The sequence below is a fragment of the Alligator mississippiensis genome, chromosome 1 (genome assembly GCF_030867095.1).
Source record: "Alligator mississippiensis isolate rAllMis1 chromosome 1, rAllMis1, whole genome shotgun sequence".
Lineage (NCBI taxonomy): Eukaryota > Metazoa > Chordata > Crocodylia > Alligatoridae > Alligator > Alligator mississippiensis.
The window spans coordinates 137295463-137319856 of record NC_081824.1 but is presented as its reverse complement, the minus strand read 5'-3'; the positions used below and the strand labels follow the sequence as shown (position 1 = coordinate 137319856).

The 24394-nt window shown below is 39.7% G+C and overlaps 1 protein-coding gene across 1 annotated transcript in view; it reads right to left on the bottom strand.

Moving 5' to 3' along the window:
• Nucleotides 1-2101: 2101 nt before the first annotated feature.
• FNDC1 (fibronectin type III domain containing 1) overlaps nucleotides 2102-24394 on the bottom strand; it is a 129957-nt gene continuing 107664 nt past the window's right edge. The window contains exons 16-20 of the mRNA XM_006260531.4: nucleotides 10988-11067; nucleotides 8826-8855; nucleotides 7076-7237; nucleotides 5509-5631; nucleotides 2102-4033 (exon numbers count right to left, since the gene is read on the bottom strand). Coding sequence (XP_006260593.1) covers nucleotides 3918-4033; nucleotides 5509-5631; nucleotides 7076-7237; nucleotides 8826-8855; nucleotides 10988-11067 — 511 coding nt within the window. The 3' untranslated portion in view covers nucleotides 2102-3917. The remainder of the gene's footprint in view (nucleotides 4034-5508; nucleotides 5632-7075; nucleotides 7238-8825; nucleotides 8856-10987; nucleotides 11068-24394) is intronic.

Sequence of the window (24394 nt, the reverse complement as noted above, 5' to 3'; positions counted from 1 at the left end):
AGAAGACCCTTTAATCTTTCCAAATCAAATCAAATCAGAACCCTCCGAATCAATTCGGAGACATTCAATGATTTGGACATAGAGACAGCTTCCAGTACTTCCAGTCCACTTCTGGGTTCACCGCTGAGCACGCAGGGGCCCACCCCTGCACTCCTGTGGGACGCTCCATCCTCCCCAGCATCACAGTGTGCATGAGCCACCTGGTATCTTGAGGTATGTAGATGAAACATTAAAGCTGCGTCTATGGACAAATCACTGATTCTCCAAATCAGCATTGAATCTTCAGATTCAGATTCAGCTGAATCGAATCGGGGACAGTGATCTGAATCAACCAATGGAATCACTGTCCCCGATTCAGGTCGAATCCAAATCCAAATCAAATATGGCCTATTTCACACACCCCTATTAATTAGCCTGCTTCAAAGCTCCACCACCCTTATAGTCACAAAATTCTTCTTAATCTCCACCTACATTTCTTCTGCTTTAGCTTGAGGCCCTTGCTTCTAGTTCTATCCCTGACAGCCACAGTGAAAAGGCTGTCTCCATACTCTCTATAATCACCCTTCAGATATTTTAAGACTTGACAAATCCCCCCTCAATCTTCTCTTCTCCAGACTAAATAATCATAGGTTTTTTCAGCCTGTCCTCATAATTCATGATTCCCAGACCTTTAATCATTCATTTTTATCACTCTCCACTGGACTCTTTCCAATCTGTCCATAATTTTTCTTGAAGTGTGGGGCCCAAAACTGGACACAGTACTCCAGGTGAGGTCTCACCAGTGCCAAGTGGAATAGGAGTCACTTCCCTTGATTTACAAGTGACACGCCTGTTGATACAACCCAGCATGCTGGTGCCTTTTTTTCATCGTTCCATAGATATTAGGGCCCTGGAAGGGACCATACAGATCATCATTTGTTTTGCACAGTTAGCTCACATTCAGCTTATATAACCTCAGGTCCTTCTCTGAAGTGTGGCAGCCTAGTTAATCACTCCCCAGTATTTGTATCTGCAATTATTATAGCCTAAGTGCAAATTTTTGCACTTATCCTTGATCAATTAAATCTAATTGCAGACCATTTCTCAAGTTTACTCAGATCATTCTGGATCCTAGCCCTACCCTCCAGAGTGTCTACCCAATGTGTTATTATCTGTGAATTTTCTAAGTGTGCACCCGGTCCCATCATCCAAATCATCCATAAAGATGGAAAACAATAATGGACCTGGGGAACACTACTTGATACCTCCTCCCAACCAGATATTGAGCTACTCATTGAGCAGTGATCCAACCAGTTCTGTATCCACCGTACAGTACTTTTATCTAGTCTGGTGGTGCTCAAACTTCATCTCTCAGAACCTGTGGAGCTCCCTATGGGTTCAGAAAATTGGGGGTGGGAGCGTAGTGGCAGTGTTAATTGCCACAGTTCTTGGAGCCCCATGGCAATCATCTCTGACACTGCTCCCTTGCCACTAATTTTGGAGCTCTGGAGAGCCCCTCAAGCCAGCTGACATGGCCCTGTTTATCGAACTGGGCTGACCCACAGGGGTGGGCCACAGCCAGACCCAGTCTGGGGTGGATTTCGCATGCAGTCCGGAGGTTGAGCACCAATGCTCTAATCTGTATGCTTCCTTAGCTTGGGGGGGGATGGTGTTAAAAACCTTGCTAAAGTCAAAGTATATCACATCCACTGCTCTCCCCACAACCACAGAGCCCATGCCCTTATCATGGAAAGAAATCAAATTGGTCAGGCATGGCTTGCTCTTGATGAATCCATGCTAACTGTTCCTGCCCACCTTGTTCTCTTCTAGGTGCTTCATAAAAGATTCCTTCAGGACTGCTTTGTGATCTTTCCAGTTACCAAGTTACGCTACAGTTTCTCCTGTTATGTTGTTCAGTAGGGGAAAATATTTTAAAGGAGTAGTTGGGACACTATTCCCTAGTTATTCTGGCTGCAAAGACCTTATGAAACTTGGTCTTACACACACTTCTTCTGTTATAATGAAAGGTGGCACCTTTTGTTCTTCCAACTCTGGGTTTCTGACATTTGAGAGACTTGAATCTATGTCAGCCTTTTAGCACAGACAACCAGAAGGGATACAATTAAAATGGAACAATATATCATGTTTATTAGGGAAAAGTTATATTTAAAGATCATATATTTGGCACTGTATGGAAGCAAAAAGATTAGAAAACAACTGAATGTTCAATCCCAGAATCACTGAAAAAAAAAAAAATCTCTTTTAATGATCATTTCAGTTACTTTTCTCCCCATACATTTACAAAACTACACAAGCAATTTTAAAGATATTAGTCCTATACTGTGTGTAAACTGAAATAAGAGCAAAAGATGAACCAGAGGTTAGATCTGTCCCCGAGGTACTCTGCTATTTTCCCAGGCCGTCAGAGTGCTGGAGTCTTGTTTTGACAATGAGCAAAGGCTGATAGTTTTTTACAGTGAAATGTTTTGGCCACAGAGGCTACAACCCATTAGTGAAAAGTAAACTGGTAATGCAAGACTGCACAGAAAGAGTAACAGGGTAGAAGAAAACTGATGCTGTGATGCACCGAAATGCTACTTCTTTGCCAGCTTTTCAAACAAGGGTTGCAACCCTTGGCAAAAATCTGGTGTGTGCTTCCTAGACACCCTGTATTGGTCTGCCATTATGAGGTACTTTAGAGAAAGAGCATGGAGACTTTCACACTGCATTCCCATGATGGATCAAAGTTAGAAGAGTTTTGTGTCCCTTGAACATCCCTAAAGGTATCTGCTTTTTCAGAAAATAACTTAAAACTTGTCTGCAAGTCCTGCATTACACCTCTTCAGTACCTCAGTAAAGAGGTACTTAATAAAGTGGCAAGGAATAAATAATACACGAACAAGATGAAAATGGATCAAACAAAAACTGCGCTAAACCTGTTAAATAGTACTGGACAGAAAGTTAACTAACGTTGACACATGGCTGGATCTGGCACTTATTCTGGCTGACAGTGCAATTTTAATATGGACAAAGGGATTTAACTCCCCTTTAATATCCAGTCCATTGGTTTGAGAAGAAGCCTGACATAGCCCTTTGATCAACAGTAAAAATGTCAGTATAGTAACAATTCAACAGTACTCACAAGAAGAACACAGTTCTTTCCATGGTTAATATATTGTGCATAAGAAAATGTTTCATGGAACTAACAGCACCTTTTACATAATAATCCCAAACATATTTATTAAGTGAACATGAAGACCTCAGTATCTCTAAGTAGTACTCCTGCAGACATACAGTACTGTATTTTATATATATATATATATATATATATATATATATATATATATATATATAAAAGTGAATTTACATTGTGACCTGGTGTTTAGTCCAGCAATGGGAAAACCCCATAGAAAGTCTTAAGTAGAATATATTGCCTTTGGTGAATGTCTAGTAACTTGGCATGACTGCATAGTAAAATTCTGAAGCATGGAGCTCCGCCAGTGGTAGGTGACAGAGCACTCCATTCCTAACAGTGGAAAGTGTTTAGCATTCCATTAAGCAAGCACAGCATGCTTAGGTCATTCCTGCAACATATAGGCAACTTCCAAGTTTTCATGGCTAGTAAAGTTTTAGGTTTCACAGGTCGCACCAGATGCAACCGTATCTCCATGCCTTTAAGACCCAGAAAAAGAAAGGACACCAAACTCGAACACTGTCCACGTTTCCCAAGCAGAGACATCAAGCAGCACCACAGACTTAGGTTGACAAAATGTGTACAGCATTTGGTTTGGCTGGGGTCTTCTGAGCAGCTGGTCTTAGGTGGTTCTCTTCTTGTTTCTTCTTCTCCTAATCAACTGCTCACAGTCCTTTGGTACGAATCATTCAAAAGGCATGGATGGTGCGTTCTGCGTCAGGTCTGCAGGCAGACTGCTACATGATTACCATTTCCCTGGAATAGGCACGCCACACTCATACCAGCCCACATAGTAATAAGGCGTTGTATAACCAATGCGCCCAAATGATACAGGTTCCTGGCGAAACTGGCGATAATACCCTGTCAGAGAAACAGCAAAGGGTGGTTCAAACCAAAGGGAAAGTAACTTGACCAATGACTTTTCTGCATTACTGAAAGCTAAGGGGGCTCATACATAGCAGTTACCAGAAGAAAAAAATAAGACCTAAATGTTATTTTAGCACAACGTAAAGTCAAAAGTCCTTTTAACCTTGCCTAATTCTATCATCTCATTCCGTCTATACACATTTCTTTGACAGTTTCAGTTGAATTCACTACTCTAAAGCTCTGTCTTGAACTTCTTGTGTAATTTTATGATCTGTCTTTAACCACCTTCTGCATTGTACTCCAACAGAACACTACATGTCAACAGTGGGTTCTCTCCTCTCTATAAAGCTGTCATATGAATTTAAGTTCATGAAGCAGTCTAGGATGAAAGGTGCCCTAAAAATAAATGAACATAGCATCTTAAAGGACTCAAAACAATATTCAATAATCCCCACTTTATAACAAAATAAGGAGGCAAAATGTAACACAGGAAATAGAGAGTTCACCACCACTTATTTAAGTGGTAACTCTTTTCCCCATCTGCAGAAATAATTTGACAGCTTAACACATTAAAAATCCTCAGCATTCTTTTCTACATAGTTTATGCAGTGGAACATCTGAACTGTTGATTACTGTGCCAGACAGAATTTGTGTGCTCCCTATCTGTTTCTGAGAGGTGGTAATGCACAGCTGGATTAGCAATCCTTATAACAAATACAGAAGTGCAATAATATGCTATGATATCTAAATGTAACTGACTTGGAGCTTCACAGTCACCCAAAATCTAATATCAATGTGTCTAAAATAAAAGCAATTAAGGTGGAGTGAACAATTCAGAGCAAAAGCATTTACACAAAAAACAGCCTCTTGGAATACTTATGTGTGTGTATGATTTTGAACTGATCAGATACTGTTTACCAGGAATGCTTGACATTAAAATTCAAGCCATATTTATATAGTTGCAACTAATCATATGTGGCACGTGGTATTGTTTCGCTTTGTGACTGGATGACCCAAATCTTATAATTAGGTGAAAGGGCTTCAAAAGCTAGTCAGGACTTTTAGTAATTTTCTAGTTTATTCCATTAAGTGATCTGTGGAGGCATTCTCTCTCAACTTTTACAGGTCATTGTGGTTTGTAGATTATTAACCCATTAGAGTAGGCTTTTCTATATGTTCATTCATGCACTTTTGCTAGTGTGCATTAAATTTAGTACCTCCATTGTGAGGTACAAGAAAAAAGTGCATTAGTCTATTTTAAGGAGCATTAGCAAAAGTGTACGCTTTTTTCTGATGCTTTAATGCACATTAAAATAGGCTAATGCACGTTTAAGTGTATACATAGATGCACCCAGTCTAATTACACCGGCATAAATTCTAACAGAAGTTCCTATAACTCTGGACAGAGCGAGAGAAAATCACAAGCTCCCCAGGTTCCATTCAATTTGACCTTAGTTTCACTATTTTACCTCGAATGGTAGGCAGGGCTTCAACGTATGACTGAGGTCCTGTTCTTCCATCCATGTGAGAATCCACAAACTGGCAGTGGTCTTCTCCTCTCCCCCAGCTATCTCCAATACCATAGAATGTATCTGAAAAGCACATCCAAGATCAGAACTATTCCCCTTAGTGCTATTACAATGAGCTTTATTTTTGCTGGGGGCAATTTGCCATTTGCAGGAAAATAAAGACAGCAAAAAGTCAGTAAATACAGGACAAACAGTAATGCACCAATAAATAAAGGTTTTAAAGGTAAATATACCAAGCCACCAATAGATACATAATACTGTAAAAGTTAAAGAATGCTGTATTTGCTAATAGGAAGGGGGTGGGAAGCACCTTAACTTTTCTTAAACTGGAACTCCACAAAAATAATAATTTATCTATAATGCAACACCAGTGATAGTGCAGGGAATTCCAACTGGACAAGCTACTTCAATGTGTGATGGAGAAGCAAAAATACCCCCTAGGCCAGTAGTGCTCATATGATAGCAGTCTCAGGTTCAAGCTAGGATGTGTGGCTGCAGGTTCCTTATACACAGGATCCTACTGTTCTGACTGTTTGCATGTCATTTGTTCAGGGTCCTGAAACAATGCAAATGTTTTGCCATAAAACTGCAAAGAAGCTTGAAAAACTTAGGGATAATCCTACAACCCTAACTAATATTCCCTCATGGTAAAATAGATTCTTGTGTCTACAGCCTTGTGAAGGTTACCGTTGATTCCCCATCAGTTTCTGGATTTCCACTGAGGGTATATCTAACCCATTAAAGAGAAAAACTCTCTATGTGGACCCTTTCCATGGATCCCCCATACATATCTGGCAATTAATATAGGTATGGATTTCCATTTATGCTTTCAGAAGCTCTGCAGGAGGAATGCATGCAGAATATTCCAGAGGTATCTGTAGAGTTGCTTAGTGACAGCTTTTTAAAATTTGGTGCACTACCTAACTGGTAAAACAGATTCTTTCTGAGCATAAGTGTGCCATTCAATAAATCTAATTATAGGTTCTACCTTTTACTCATGGGCCTTTTTTAATGCTATTAGTGAAATATTTTTTCTGCTTTAATTCAGAGTGGAAAGAATAACTATAAGTATAGTGATATATATACTGGTCAACTGCAGGAATCAGACTAAAGCTTCAATATTCCTGTTTCTTACTTAGTAGTCCTATATGTATACCTTTATCACTTGGAGCCATTTTTTAATTTCCTTTTAAGAAGTTCTGCAGAGAGATCTGTAGGGTTGCTTAGATGCAGAACTTTGCTTTTACTATGACAGTGCCCTGTTGCAGGGCCATGTCATCCACTTATTAAGCAGGACTCCCACTGATCTCTGAGGCAAGATCTGTTTAAAAACCAATAGCATGATATGGCTCCATAGCATCTTCAGCTGAACCTTGTGACTCTCGGAAGTGTCTTCAAGATGGTATCCCATCCTCCTTTGATGAATAAAGCCAGTGAATAAAAACAGCCTCGCATATTCGAATCCTGGCATCATAAAAAAAAAACAAAACCAAAGCCCCATGCATACCTTTCAGGTCATCACTGAGGTAAATCTTATATCTCAAAGAGTTGCAGAGAACCACTCCCACAAATTTTCTATACCAAGTCCGTTTCACATATTGCTTGCCACCACAATCTGAGTAGGTAGGATCGTATTTAAATGTAAAAGGGATCCAGATGGGCTCTCCACCTTGAAAAAATAAAATAAAGTAAAATAAATTAAAATAAAATAAAATAAAATATGAAGGACAGATCTAGAAAAAAAGGAAACATCAACATTTTGCTGAGATTCATGCCCTAGGTCAAGAAGTAACAGGATCAGGATCACAAGTTTCAGGATCAAGATAATAAGCTATCCTTTTACTTCTAGATGCCCAAGGTCAAAAATCAACCAGTTACTTTCCAAGCAGGCCTTTCCCTGCTTTCTGTATATCATGAATGAAATAAAATCAATAACTCTGTTAGGTCCTTTCTACACATTCATTAATCATATGCCATTAAAATGGCATTAAAATATGATTACATGTAGCACTTTTAAAAATCATGTTAGAGATGGGAAAAAAAACCCCTACTTAATCATCAGATCCATTCTCTCTGTAAGGACCTTCTATTATAAGATGCAATACAGAAGAAACAATTAATGAATTATGTCTCCCTCCCTCCCAATTTTAAGCGCATGCATAGTCTCATTACTTTCAGCGAGGTAGCTCCTGTACCTAAAAATGAACATATGATTTAGAAAGATACTTAACAGAGACTCTGAGTAGTTTGGATACTAACGTTATCTGTATATAGTCCCATGTGGTTTAATATTAAACAAGGTAATGGGTCTCTTCATTAAAGAACACATGGTTAAAAAAAAAAAAAAAAAAAAAAATCAACAATGGATAATACACTTCAGTGTGAAATAAATTCTGTTGCTGCTGTTAAGGTAAAAAGATAGGGTTTAAAAACCTCATTAAAGGTTTTGGAGTTTTTTGTTTAGTAACTTTAATTTATATCAGAGACTCAATGAAATAAAAACAGATTTGATACCAGCAAGAAATGAGACCTTTCCTAAAGAACTCAAACTAGAACTATTTTAAGTGGTTGAGTGCTATCAATTACATTGCTAAGATTCAATATTATAAATAACTAGCTTGTTATATACTGCATTTACTTGAATGTAAGACAACCCTGAATATAAGACAAACCCCCAATAATTAGATTCTATATAAGGAAAAATTATAAATTTGTTATAATTTTCCACGTATAGAATATAATTATTGGAGAGTTAGCTTAAATTTGCCCTCCCTTCCACTGCTACAGGGGAAATGAATCAGGGGGGTCAGGTAGCCTCCCTGCACCTTTTTCTTCCTGCAGTTCCTCCCTACCTAGCCTTGTGGTAAGTTCCTATCAGTATGTTTCCCCATCTGGGCCATGTGTTTTATAATTATGCTCAGTGATGGCTGCATTTCAATGTTATAGGTAGTTTTCATAACTGATCACATGCTGCTTCTGGCAGCAGTTTAATGATAGACATAGACAATGTAATGAAGTGTCCTGGTATGTGACTGCATGATGAGGGGCTTTCCCTCTCTCTCCACCCCAAATCTCTGCTGACTAGCGAAAAAAAACCTCATCTTGAATTTGAGTAAATATGGTAATTTCCTTTCTTATAAACAGTAGAGTCCACCTTCATTCTATGCGTGTGTATTTATATATATGTACGCCTACAATATCAGCTTCCTACAAGAAATTTACAGACAGTTATCAGACATTATCAAAAAAAGACTTACCAGGTGGTCTGACAATAAGCAGAGGATTATCTATAATGAAATAAAAAAGTACAATTCAGTGTTTTGCCTTGAAGCTTTATGTCTCCTAACGTTAAACATATTGGGTGTCAAAGAAAATGGCATTTGCAGAGAACAATTCTTTCAAGCTGTTCCATGAACGCTGTTTTCAAAGCTAACATTATATATGCCATATCAAGGACCTCCTCAACTGAAGGAAACTATACTTGGATTATGCCATTTATGATTTACCAGTACCCACAAGTGGATAAACTCCACTGCAAGCAAAGGGGAGGAAAAAAGATTTCAGTGTTCCCTTCAGTTCAGTGATAGGAAGCTCCTGGTAGCCCCTGAGAGCCCTGTCCAAAGCATGAATAGTTTCTGATCATCTGAAATTTTGTCTTTTTAAAATGAATATGTGATAAAAGGTTTATCACTTATTAGTTTCTGATTTATGGCTTAACTTTCAAGACTGAACTGAAAAAGGTGTTTAATGCTAGATTAAAATACAAGCACTTTTTTGTATCTGTCACTGTGATATATATAGGTTCCTGAATTGCCCTTTGTTGAGCACAGGATGCCTCGAGCAAAGATATATGTTTATCCATTGTTTGGCAAAGTTCCAGGAAGTTTTACTCAAGAAATCGAACAGAAGGTTGCTGTCTTCTTCAGAGAATGACCTGGGGTAAAATGGTACACCTTTACTATACTGCTTAATCCCATTATGTGTTACTCAACCCACTGTATAGTTGGAGTTATGTTAGACAAGCTTTCAGGCACAAAGTGCTCTTCTTCCGGTCTAGATCATGGCTACAGCACTCCAGCCCTGCCAATCCCACGATGGCAGTTATTTCTTTGAGACATTCTTTTGCATTTTCACCAGCTAAAAGCTTCAACTTCTTCAGAGAAACATTCTGAACTAGTAGCTTTTCTTTCTGCTGATTTCTCCCACTGGGCATGGGATGCAACAACTCTTGGTATTTACCACAGTTTGAAAGCCTTCTTGGCCATACTGCAATTAAAAACTTAAAACATAATGGATTTAACTTGTTCAATAACATGTCTAATTTGACTGATTTCAAATGGCAAAACTAAATCCTTTGGCCTTAATTCTGTAAATTGCAGAACACTTTCTGGAAGACAGGCTATACTGTATTCTTGCACTGAAGGTGATGATTGGAGTTCTTGTTGGATTACATTTAAACAAAACCTTTTGTTTAAACATTCTGGGTCCATTACACAGAACCTTTTACTTGATTTTGCAGTTGCTCTATTTTGTTTGCTTTCACTGACAGAACTTTCTTAATCTTAACCGGAGTTCTTGGACTTCTGTTGGATTAAGCTAAATGGGTACAAACGAGACAGTAAGCACCAAAATTATCACAAGGCTAAAATCTGTAATCCTGGAAGATGTTGGACATTTAACTCGAGTGAAGACTGTAGAACTTGGCCCTTTCTTGTTCAGTGATAACACTGGCTTGGGGCTCACTGGAAAAAAAATAGCTAGTGTATAGGGTACATATTACCCTACAGCATAGCACTATTACCACTATAGCACAGAATCTGATAAAGTAGGCTGTTGCCTACAAAATCTTATGCCTTTCTGAACGAGTTAAGCTTTAAGTTACTATCTTGACATGCCTTCTGCTTGACTTCAGGCTAACACAGCTAACTAGCTCTTGTCCCTATGAAAAGGAGTGCACATTGTCAAAATAAGGCAAAATTCATTTGTAATTTTCCTGTCTGATGGAATAATTGCTTCCTATGTTCTACCCCAAGACAATTACTTTCAACCATTCAGCTGTTCACAATTAGGAAGCTAATTTATTAATCTGTCTGCTCAATCTATTAAAGATGCATTAAATATCCTATTGTGCCTATGTTGCTGAATATTAGTAGTCTTTTGTACTGAAATTTAAACTTCCCAGGTGCATTTCATATAGGTATTAAATTTCACAGATCCATGTTATTACATTTCCCATACTGACCTGAAAGAAAAGATACTTTCCCCTTATTTTCTTTAAATTTAACAACCCTATAATATTAACACAGAAAGTATATCATGATTATCAATCATCATAGGTGTTACAGCTTGGCCATTGTCCTGGCTTACCTATCACTAGAAGTCCAAGCTTGAAATAAGAACAAATAATAATAACCCATACCAGATTCTGTGACAAATGAGACTGAAGAGCTCACAGGTCCATAACCATAGGGATTCTTTGCTTGGACTTTAAAATAATACCTGAAATAAAAAGTAGCCTGTTAAAAGTAGCATGTTTTCCATGTTAACAAGTCCATTTTAAACAACTGCACAGATGGGGAAAGACTAGGGAGTGCAAACTAGCATAGTTCCATTGAGTTCAGTACTCCACTGACTTTAATGGACCTGCATCAATTTATAACAATTGAAGATCTAGCTGTTATTCATGTGTTCACTTCTTTTTGAAAGAACTATCATATATTGGACAATACTGTCCTAGTTCTTTGAAAACTGGATATAATTGCAAACTATGTGATTTGAAGAGAATGCTTGCCTATACAAATGCAAGAGTTGTGGAGAGAGATATTATGACCTTAGCGAAAGCAAAGTAAATACAGACTCACTCCAATGGAATCAGTGGTGTAAACTTAAGTTTTAAACAGGTGCATCTGAGATTAGAATCTAAGCTTTTACATTCATTTATTAACTGGAGTATGTTCTGATAATATGAGAAAAGTCATAAATGTTGAGGTGTTAGTTATTTAGTTAAGGCCCTGATACAGGAAAGCATTCAAAGCATATGCTTAACTTCAAGCACGTCTCAGTAAAACTCAAAGATGGAAACCAGATTAGTCAGGTATTTTGTGTTTAAATACATACTTAAAGATAATTTCATTTCCTTCCAAAATTGTATGGTTTGGGGTTAAAAAGAAAACATATTTTATTTTCAGTTTTATGGTTCTTTTCATTTCTTTATTTTTTTTTCCTTTTTTCTTTTAACCATTTTTCTATTGCTAGAAGTAGAAGGAAGGTGGATAGACAGCAAGTGGTAGAAAATAATAAAAGATTAATTTCTTTGGTTTTTGTTCTTATGTTCAAAAATGTCAAATCTGTTAGGAAAAAATGTAAAAACAAAAAAAATGCAAACATTTTCACAAAAGATTATTTTGATCATTTGACCAGTTCTATGCTTGGGCTGCATTATCTTTTCCACAGTATCTGTAGTCTTGGCTGCTCCGGGGGCAGTACAGCTCCAATAAAACCAGGGCTTCCACACTGCCAGGAACTGAGAAGCACATTCTTGGTCTGAGTCATTTCTAAGGCCAAAGGTTCTAGGATCCATATAGGCCCATCAGACTTCTGTCTGTATCCCACGGTCTATTTAGTAGAAAGTAGTGCCCCACATGCCTAGCTGATATGTTGGGGTTTGTTATAGAAATGCTGGCAGCCACTCATACAGGATATTAGTCTCAGGGATGCTACTGATAGAGCTACAAGACCTAAAGTTTCTAAATTTTAGATATTTGATGTTGAAATGAAACTAAATAGCTGTTGTTTGGAAACAATACAGCAGGAATAAGGAGACAATGAAAGCCAAGTACTATGGCAAGAATTCTACCTTAATATTTTCGTAAACACTCATGTTAACCTTTTTCTTTTCTTGCTGCTTGCTCATTTCTATGCTTGCAAGAAATGCCAGGCATTTTTAATGACCATAAAATATCTAAACCTTAATTTTGCATCCAATCCAAAATTGAGCATCTGCAAAAGTACAATATACCAAACATGACTGTCATAACTGGATCAGTCGTTGCTCAGAGGGAAGAATGCTACCAAACCCCTGGAGTATTTCCTTTAATCATTTACCATCCAAGTAGTAGGCCTAATACCCCTGAGCTTGTGAACTCTAACAAGAGCACAGCATCACATGCTATGACTGTAGGTTACCTCCATCACTCATCAGGAAAAGAGAACTCAGTCACAAGATTCCAAAGGGGTGAAAGTATTTCAAAGGGAAAGCAGCCTGGTGGAAAGTCCACAGGGGTCCACAGAAGGGATCAGGTGCCTTCTATGGAAATGGTCAACATCTGCTGACCAACACACACACCTCGTGTTAAATCCTTTCCTCTTGGTTCCCTGCCTGTACCATCACAGAATGTTCTTCAGTAATGTCCAGGTCCTGAGCTCATCAGTTGGTGCTAAGCAGATCCCCCTAGCTACTTTCTGTGCCCTCTACATTCATCCCAGTCCCTGAGAGACAACACAAGCTCCTCACTTTCCAATCGGATCCCCTGTGGAACGCCAAGAGCCCTGGGTAGTAGGCACCATATGGTGCATCCCTCTATGCCCACCCAGGCAGGGATGCAGGTGGGAAGGAAGGAAAGGCCCCCTGGAGGGGCTCGCAGAGCCAGCAGTTAGGGGTGCCCTCCCCCTGGATAAAACACTTCACTGAATATAGCTGGCAGCTTTGGTAGTCATCACACACAGGGAAACTTATAAGGAGAATTGTTGCTGTTTTACATTAGAGCTCTGGAGCTGCATGTGAAAAGAGGAAGAGTTCATGTTCCCACCACTCTCCTGCTGAGGAAATCGATTTCATTTCCATACTCCTTTCAGTCCTACTTTGGGTTTAAACAGGTTTACATTGCAGGACAAATAGCAAGTGGGTTACTTCTTATTAAAAAGATTAAAGAAAGAATCTTGCAAATCCTGGGTGTTAATAGTATCATAAGTGTTTAACAAATGGTTCTGGTCTGACCAGCTGATGGTCTTCATGCCCATATGGGAGCTTTTGAGGAACAGATGCCTCTTATGGTACCAAAAAGAGCAGAAGGTTAAAATTTAGAGACATAACAACAACAAACATTACACACCTGTATCTTGTGGAATTACTTTGGGGTGTGTTATCAGGAAAAGACAAAGTGTGGGTATCTTATGTAAAATTTAACCACGTTAAACTCCCAGAGGTTATTGTTATATTTATGGGCAGAAATGAAATAAGGAAGCAGATTGTCTGCAACATTCAAGATCCACTTGTGGATCATAACACCACCAACTGGCCAATATCAAGGGTGCACTGCAGGTACACAATCTCTGCACTCCCAGCATGGCCATTATGCTGGAGATCATAAGGGGTAATGGCAGCAGAATAACACTGGTTTTCTTGTCTTGTCCCACACAACCCTACTTACATGCAGCAATTCTGCCTCCCTAAGCCTTGTCCCTTCTCTCCTTTGAAAAATGTTGCCTGATAAAACCCTGGCAGAACAGAATCCTTCTACTTCCTGCATCAAAAACTGCAAAGAAACAACCAATGCAGTAGGGTGAAGAACACATGAACCCACAGATGTTTGGGCATACTGCAGATAGGTCCAGTGATTGCTCATGTGATCTGTAGTTCCATATTTTAAAACCTTTGAGCTTTCCCAGAAGTACAAGATTTAAAAAAATCAAAAAACCCTTTAAAAGTAAAAATTAAGATGAACAGGCATAAGAAGGAAGATTAACCTGATTAAAAAGCCATTCTACAGTGAAATATCTGACTTCCACAACAATTTAGAGTCAGTATCAAATGCCAATTCCCACCCACACTAGTCACACTTATGGTATGAAAAAGGTCTCTGTTTTCACAAGCCAGAAGGAAAAGTCTAAGCTTAAAAACAAAGGCCAACATGGTTTCAATTAACTGCCCAACAACATAGTATATCCAGATTGGAGATATCTGCTAAGGTTTCTCCAGTCTACCAGCAGATCCTCAGTGGATACAGTTCCACAACGACTTGGCCCCCATATCTCTGCTGCATCTGATTATCTGACTGTCTTTTTCCTTAAGTACAAAAACGAACAAATTTTTTTCAGTTTACTGTTACTGTTGCTTTCTGCACAGGGTCCTGTATGTAATTAATGACTGTATGATATCCACAAAGAATTTGTAATTTCCTTGTACCTGCAGTGAACACTGTGGCAAAGAAAACTGTGAGACACTAGAATTTCAGAAGGTTGTGTTTTCTACTAAGTCCTAACACCGTACTTTTGGCTATGGAAATATCTGCCAATGATTTAAAAATGGGCTTCAATTCATGGCGGAGCCAAGAAGTTTTACCACAACTGAAAGAGACTGAGGGCTGGCATATGCAGATACTCCACGTGTTCCTTTATCCTCAGCCTCCCAGTATGTTCCCAGAGCAAAGAAAGTTAAAGTAGCCCTAGCCTGCTCTATCTGGTTTGCTTATGGTTCCAAAGAGCCATTACATCAGTACCATAAGGCTGTCTTAGCTCCACCTCCTTTGCCAAGCTCCACCACCTGCACCTGGTACAGGGAAGGGGCTGGCATAGTGCCTACTAGGGTGGTTGAACATGAACCATTTATCCCTCCCTGTGCTTGCTAAGATGGCTTGGAACAGCTTTGTACTGGAAAACAGCATACAGCTGCACTTACATGGGCAAGATTTGGCTCAAGGTAAGGTGAGAGAGAGAGACTAGTTCCAGCCTAGCTATGGTTTGCATATGTAAAAAAGTACATGTAGATTCATCTTTTTACTGCCAAATTGCTCCTGTTAATAACATTGAAATTAAATAGCACCTTCAGTATGAATATTTCAATATACTTTATACATAACAATTAATGTTAGCCTCAGAACTGTTGTGAGATACCTAAATGTTATTATCCACATTTGGAAGATGAAGAGATAGCAAGAGATGGATATAAACCCAGATGTCTCGACTTTCCCATGGCATAACCATAAGGCTGTCCCGTTACAGCTGTGTTAATGTACTTCAGTCAGCAAGTTCTAATTACCAAGTCAGCTAATAAACCCATTTCAGAAACTGTAAATAAAAAGTGAACTCCCAAACCCTTAATGATATTGGTCAAGATATTTACTTCTATCATGGTCTTTAATCCTTTGCCTTACTGCTGAGGAATATGCTGGGAAGTCATATCCAATCTAACCTCATTCACTTTCCATCATGAAAAAAGTAATACATTAAAAAAAAAACCAACCCTGTAATTAATTATGCTTTGGTTACACTTTGTCTTGTCAGAATTGCAACGAGGTGGCAACTGCCCAACTACCACTGTAAAAAACATGGGGATAGCAGCAAATTAGCACCACACGCAATCCATTTTTAGTGCTGGCAAGAGAAAAACTAATGTTTCCCCCTAAACAGACTTCCTCCAGGCACTATAGACAACTTCCACTGAAATGTCAAAAAATAGTGTGATATGATGACATAATCATTAAAATATTCTACAATAGTATTTTATTGTTTGAAATCCTCAAGGGCAGTGATCCTTCCTACAGACTGAAAGATCTGATTTTCTAGATCACAGTGCCTTTAATTTCTCTGACAATAAAATCGTTTAGCACTTTCTAGCAGAAAGGGAGGATAATCACTCAAGGCCAGATTGTAACTGTGTGCTAAGATGCCTTTTTGAGTCTTGTTAAATGGTGCTCTTTGGGCTGCTCAAATTCTGATCGGTGTTAGTGCTAACTTGAGTTCAGAGCAGTCACACATTCAAGCCAGCAGGAGCCTTGAGAACTGAAAGATAAGAATGCAGAAAGGAAAAGGGGGCCCACGAAGCCTTGTCTCTCATTGGTTGTTAGGACAGACCCACTGGAGATGTGGGTCTGAGTTCCCTCAGGCTGAGGGCTTAGAACCCCAGTTCTCCCACTTCTGGGCAAATGGCTTAACCACAAGGCTTCTATGCAAAATATGGGCACTTCCTCCCTCTCCTCCCCTAAATAACTGAGAAATATATTTATTTTTAATCAGTATTAAATCACAGTTGCCCTTAACAATGTTCAAATAATAAAATATCTGGATTACAGGCAGTCCTCGACTTACAATGTTTCGAGTTACAACATTTCGCACTTACAACATTTATAAATTGACACTCTGTTTCAACTTTCTGATGTCAGCTTGGACTTTATGACACTTGATCTGACGCCATGCCACGCCAGCAAACAAGTTCGCTGATGGGAACAAGATGCCCATCTCCCAGGAGAACATCTGTCCAAAGTTCCTTGGATGCTTTCTTTAAGAAAGCAGACAAGACTCCAGAGAAACCTGCAGCCAAGACTCCTGAGAAGACTCCACCCAAGAGCCCTTCAAAAAGTCCAGCAGTCATCTCAAAGAAGTCCTTCCAAATCAATATGATTGCTATTTATAATATAAATAGATTAATATAGCTATATTACTCATCTATAACTGACTGAGTACAAAATTCTGGGTTATTTTTGGTGAAAATAAGGTATCGGGCCTTGGTTCAGGAACCTATCCCCCATTTATAGCATTGTTTTCTATGGGAAAATCGGTTCTGAGTAACGTTTTGACTTAAGATCCGGTTGTCAGGAACCAATCGTGCCGTAAGTCCAAAGATTGCCTGTTTTATATGTCTTCTTATGGTAGAAGATGACTTGACATGATGCAGTATCATCATGTTATGCATTATCAGACATGTCCTAAAACAATGTAAAAATAAAGAAAGAATGTAACCATGGAAAACTCAATGCATTTGAAAATGAAAACCTTGTTTTGAATTTACATTTTTGAAACGTAATTTTCTGTAATTTTCGTTGTTCAGGAAAATTCCCAAATGCTTGGTTTTATTCCTAATCAGAATGAACACAAATTTGGAAATGTCAAAAAATTTTCACAAGATGGAAATTCTGAGTGTGCAAACTACAGGGCCAACTCTGACTAGTTATGGTGAGGTAAAAAGCTCTATGCCTTGTCTCTCCTACATCTGTACACTGAAACAGCTATTTTGAGTAAGCAATATTTTGCACTGAAGATATAGTCACTATGATCCACATGCTCTCCCTCTATTTGATTGCTCTAGAGCAGGGGTGAGCAAAATCCAGCCCACGGGCCAGATCTGAACCAAAGCAGACTTCATTTCTCAGTAGCCCTTGCAGCGGTGGTTCCTTCTGGCTGCTGCTGCCGGACCAAGCCCTGCTTCCCAGGCGTCAAGGCCCATCTGTCCCATACCCACCACTGGGGGAGGGACACATATGGATGAGGCATGCAGCTGGGAAGCTGGGATGGGGCTGCAACCAGGAGCAAGATGGCTAGGCAGGGACAGGGAGACCCCTGGATCTTGGAGTGGTGACAACAGGAGACCGGGACCAAGGCAGAGTCATGATCTGCTGCCCTCACACCCCTGCAATGAATGCAGGTTCTGCAGGCCCAGGCGTGCAAGGAGTGGATAGTAGCTCAGCCCTGGCCCCAGTGCCAGCCTGGCCCCAGACCAACTCCCCACCGAGCTGCATACTCTGCCCATGCGGCTCCCGGCTGGTCTCCATGGACACCTGGGATTGTGAGGCCATAACAGCATGGGGCCGGGGCAGAGCCCTGGTTCTGCAGCCCTGTGCTGTCATGCCCCTGTGATCCTGGGCTCTCCATGGGGACCGGCTGGGAGCCACGTGGGCAGGGGCTGAATCTGCCATTTTGCCCACCCCTGCTCTAAAGTTTGATTTGAAAGGGAGGGATATAAATGAAATAGTGTAATTACTTAAATATTGTTATGGAAATGCTTTATAACAAACTGTTCATTAAGGTGAAAGGAAACGTACACATATGCAGGCAACCATCCAGAGAGTTTTCAGGGAGACTGTGAGGTTGGTGACTCCGGCTTATCTCTGGAAGCTGTGCGATTGCAAGGGAGCGCGCAGCTCAAAGGGTTTTCCAGGCTCTAAGCAAAGCGCTGAGGACTGGAATAACACCATGTGTTAAGTGATTGCAGTCAGGGAACAGGATTCTCTGGGTCCCTGCCAACAAGCAGAAGTAAAAAGGTCAGTATTCTTGGGACAAGAACTGGAGTGCCTTATCAAGGATTTCAGCAAAAAAGACTGCCTCCATTCAGTTCCCATGCTGTCCAAAGAAACAAAGCTCTCATACATCTTTGTAAACAAAGCATGCTTAGAAAATAGTCTGACCCTGTTATCAGTTTTCATCCAAACAGACACCACCCCAAAAGATTCTGATTTTCAGCTCTTCATTACCCTTTTCCCAATGGTACAACAATCTGAGGGGAAAGGCAGTGAGGAGCACCTCTCTGGACTTTGCCTCAGATAGGCAAGATAGAAAGACAATTGCTTAACTATGGGCCTACAAGCGATGGAAAATTAATGTTCTTATGGGAATATGACACAAAATAATGAGTAATGAGATCAACCACTAACATTATTCCCAGTGGAAATGTCTTATCAGGATTCTTGCAGGATTCTGAAATTAATATCTCACTGCTCTGTTTCTGTTCTGTTTTATATTGCTAGGGCACATGGCATGATTTCATACATTCACTGCATATGAAAAGGAAGGCGGGGGGGAGGGGGCTTAAGGACTTGGAATTCGATCAAAAAGCCATTGAAGCTAATGGATCAAATCCTTAATCAGAACACATTGCATTAGTTAATTAAAACCAAAATTATTCTTTTTAACTTGGGATCCTGAACTGACTTTTATTATATGATGCTCTATAGATCACAGGGAAGCATCATTACGGACAAAGCTGGTTGAAGTGTTTTGGGGAAATTATGTAACTAAACGTTTCAAATTAATATTTCAATATTTTGAAATGTCAAAAGCAGGAAAACCTTATAAGGGCAAAAATTAAAATCTCCAAAACGTTTTAAAGCATCGGCATTTTGATATGAGAAGTATTCGTTCTCTCTAAGCAAACGTGTCCAAATGTTTCATGTTGATATTGCTTTGAGTTTTTCCTATTAATGAAAATATTTCATGTTTCTGATTTTACACCCTGATTTAGGATGAAAACAATGATCAAAATGTTCAAATTTTAGAAGAGAGAAATTCCATTTTCTAGCCCACTCCAATTGTTAAGCTTTCATTTATAATGTTAATATATTTATATTAAAATAGTTCAGAATAGTTTAACTATAATCTAACTTATCTATACAACTAGGGGAGACAGCTTTCCACCACTAAGAGATTGTTTTTATAACACCCCAGCAAATTCAACAGAATTAAACTATGCTGGTTCTGGCAGTATAATACAAATGGCAATAGGGAGCCACAATACCATAATATTTTACAAACAACACGTCCCAGAATATAGTAAGCACCTTGTTTTTGAAATGCAGAATGAGAAAGAAAGACCTTTCCTGGTAGTAAGTAACTGAGTAGTGGCAGCTAGGGAGTGAAGCCTGGCCACTGTTCTGCATCTATGCAGATTTTATTTTTTGTTTTCAGCTCATAAGCTGCAGAAGCTGCTTGTTACATATTTCTTGCTTATAATGCACACCCTGATTTCCAGCAGATGGTCACTGGGATAACAGTGAGTGTTGTATGCAATAAAATATGGCATGTTTTTCTTAGTACCGTATAAACGCCAAGTCAAATAAACATCCACCAGAGTGCAACTGTGTTAACTCAATGATAAAATTTATATAAATATTAGTGTATAAAAAGGTGACTCATTGGTTTACATCTTTTAAGTACTGTATATTAATTGCCAAGCATGAAATTTTACAATAACCACTCATTAGCTGCTGACACCAATGCCTGTAAACCACTACTGTGGCCCTATCAACATGTCATTGATACCCAAAATATTACCTACTTCAGATGCATCTTATTTAAACAGTGACATTGATTATGCTGGGCACTCTAGACATGACGCATGCCTCTTAGTCATTTAATATATTGCTATGTCACTAGTCTATGTGGCCCCTGATCCTGCAAGCTGAATTGCTCAGTTGGAACCATATATTTGTACAGACAGACTCCAACCCCCACACAGTGTCTTGATGAAATCTGAGTCCACAAATGAAACCTGTGTCCAAACAGAACAACTTGCAGGGCAGCTTTCTCACCACCTCTAAAACTTTTGCCTGGTCTATGTTATTAACACTAATTTACCACTCACTGGCAATGACTATTTCCATTAAAAAGTTGTCTTGGTATGCAAGCTACCTGTAGAATTAATAATAGTCAGGCCCTCTGCTGTGAGCAAAAACAGTTACTGTCATTCTGGTGTAATCAAGACACATCCTAAATGCAATGGAACATTTTCCTACCATCATTTTGTACAGAATGCTTCCACTGAATTCAGTGGGAGCCCTTTAACAAAAACAGGACCTGGTTCAGGTTACACACTACCTGAACTTTGTCCCATACCCAGCTTTTATACAAGAGTCTAAAAATTGATTAAATACGAAGTAATTTAAGCACTGCTCAGTCAAGTCTATGCAACTGTGTATGGTAGCCACTGAAATCTTTCCCAGTATAACTATGCTACTGGTTAAGTAGGGAAATACAGTAGAGCATTAATTATCTGGAAGTTGATTCTCCAGAACATCAATTCACTAGAAGGCTTTGAATTATTTTTAAAAAGTGGTTATGTCCGCCAGCGCAATAAAAGTTCTGGGTCCAGTAATATACATGGAATTTGTCCATCAGAGAAATCCACTGTAATTCATACAGGCTCGGTCAATAATCTTGGTTTTGTGCTTTGTGGCATGCATTTTGATAATCCGTGAGATAACTGTTGTTTATTTACTAGTGCTTTATGTATACGACTATACAGTAATTTTAATGATGTAAGTCAGCACTGTCCCATGGTTGCCTGCAGCCCCTAGGCTCTCACCCGGCCACCACTCACTTAATCAGTATGGCTGCAACAGTAACTGGAGTCTCTTGAGCTTTCTCATTCTTCCTGCCTCTGCCTCTGGCCCAGGGAGCAGGGTAGTGTGATGCACAGCCTGATGAGCCACAGGAGTCCAGGGCCATGTAGGCACACAGTACAGTTGTGGGGAGACAGAGGGGTGCCCATGGCTCACCCTAGTGCAGCCTGTATGGAATGCGACTACCAGCGATTTAGAAGCTGGACAGCCTTGCTGTAAGCCAACTGCATTAGACAATACCACGTTTACTGCTTATTGTATTTTTAATATTTGTTTCACAGTACGGTAATTAAAGTATAGTTTTCAGGACTTCTTACTGTGGGGGTTGATTATCTGGAATGATGGTGACACCAGTGAATCCAGATAATTGATATTCTACTGTAAATAAACACCAGCTGCTTGCAGACCCAGCAGGTCAGTATAAACTGGAACTCACCACTGAAGAAGATCTTGCTGTCAGTACACTGGATCGAGTTTTTGATGCAGTTCTTATACAGGAATGTAGAAAGAACTTCCTGTCATACTTGTAAAAAAACAGACACTAGAAATGGGCCAAATGGTTTGAGCTACTGCTTAAGACGTAAAATGAAGAACTTGACTTGCTGATCTTCCCTATCTGCTTTGTGCTGTTGTGGTGATACAAAACAACCCAAATGTGGTAGAACTTTTTCATTAAATGTATGGTTGCTTTGCTTCACTGGAGCAGCATAAAGCGGCTAGAACATATCAATACCTCTGGCCCTCAGAGTCAGGAGATCCAGCAGCTATTTGCATTTGGATTTCATAGAATCATAGAAGTAGGGTAGGAAGGGACCTTGTAGATCTTCAAGTCTGACCCCCTGCTTGGGCAGGAGGAAAACTGGGCTCAATTGACCCCAGTCAGGTAGGCATCAAGCCGCTTCTTAAAGACCCCCAGGGTAGAAGCCAGCACCACTTCCCTTGGAAGTTAGCTCCAGATCCTAGCCGCCCTAACTGTGAAGATTTGTAGTCATTCATAACATTTGTAAAATGCTATGAGATATTTCCTATGAAATGCCAAGCATTAATAAAGTTGGGGGTCAGAAAAATGGCCTGTAAGGGAAAAGAAAAACAAATGGAGGAGAAAGAGTCTGAAGAGACAGAGGAAAGTGATTTAGAGAAGAAAGAAAGTGGGCTTGAGAGCACCCTGCTAAAGTCTGCAATGTCTTTTGCAAAAGTCTGAAGTGAAGTGTGAGGGAAGGAGAGTTGTCAAGACAGGCATGCTGTGCCTTTGAGAGATTTTTATTTAGTTATGTATTCATGTCACAAGAAGTCTGATCTTGCTCCCACTGTGCTACTGCAGAACCTCTTATTGACTTCAATAGGCCCTTGATTAAAAAGTTATATTTGCCTTGTTTGTTTTGTAAAACATTTGAGCATGTCAAAATGCCTGAAGCTACTGCAGAATTTCAAGTTGTTTTAGGCTCTGCCAGTCACGTTATTCAAAGTGTGATGACAGCTTTACATTTTGGTTAGAAGCTGATCCCTGATTCATATGCCATGTATGCCACTGTTTGCATAAAAGATGCTTCTCATATCAAATGGTGAGCACTTAATATCATCATTTGTATACAGTAAATCGTACTTAATCAGAGACTTCTCATAAAATGGGCACACAATTGGGAACACATGGCTTTTTTGTCTAGTTTCATCCTTCAGATCATATTTTATCAATTACGCGCTATTTTTTTTAGTGGTTACATGGTTATTTTTAAGACAAAAAGTATGCAGCCAATTCAGTCTGTGGATTTGAAATATGTAAATGGTATTGGCCAATGCACACAATTCATCTGTTGAAAAGAATCCTCGTGCCCCACCCACTGGCTCTCCCTGATTCCTGTGCTAAAAGAAAGTTCCTCTGTAATAATGTAATGGATTATATACAATAAAAATACAGTGAACACTGGGGCCAAAGGTTCATCCCCATTTCTTAGAATGAGGTCAGGAAAATATATATTTTCTCCGTATTACAGAATTCATATATTCTTTTGGCTGAGACTCTAAAACCTCTCTCATCTATCCAAATCTGGCCATATTGGGAACTTCTGAACATCTCATGCTCAGTAGGTGTGTTGGAGTTTGGCAGCTACCTTTTCCAAAGATTCCATCTGTACAGAGCATGCTGTAGCCCAGGGCTGCAAAGGCCGAGCAGGAATTTCCCACCAATCGCTCTTCCTGGGAACCTGGTGATGCTGGGCACAGGGATGGAGAACAAGGAAATGGACTCTCTCATGCTTTTAATCCATTCCCTCCTGGCTGCCAGGCAGCGAGGAAGAGGAGGCTGCAGCTGGACTGGAATGAAGCACACAGATTTTTTTAACAGGGCAGGGGAAGGGGAGGTGGTGAGATACTAAATACTGAGATATTGGGAAGAGATGCTGGAAAGTTAGAATGGGGGATGACCAGAGAGCATGGGAAAAAGGAGGACTAGGACTGGGATATTCAGCAAAGTGGGGAACAGGAGAGGGACTGGGGCAGAGAACAGAAAGAGGACTGGGATGTGGAGCTGACAGTGGTGGAATTAGGACTGTGAAAACAAGAACTTTGAGGGGACGTTGGCAGAAGAGTTGACACTTGGAAGACCAAGGCAGGGGTGGGACTCTGCTTCCCTTAGAACCTTGAAAGAGAACCCAGGAGTCCTGTGCCCTCAGTTTAGTAACTAGATGTGAAATGTTTTTACTTTTCTATTAGTTAACCTAAAAGACTCCTCCAATGTTGCATTTCTGTCACTGGGGGAGTCATACTGCCTCTAACCACTGATTGCATCATTGCTAAGACTCAAGATTATGGAGCTGGAGCATGTCTTGGTTCTTGGTACCTGCTGGAGATGCAATTGAAAGCAACGTAAGGGTAAAAATGTATGCAATCCTTTTCACTCCTTATTTCTATTCTTTTAACATACTGGGGGCATGATACATGTG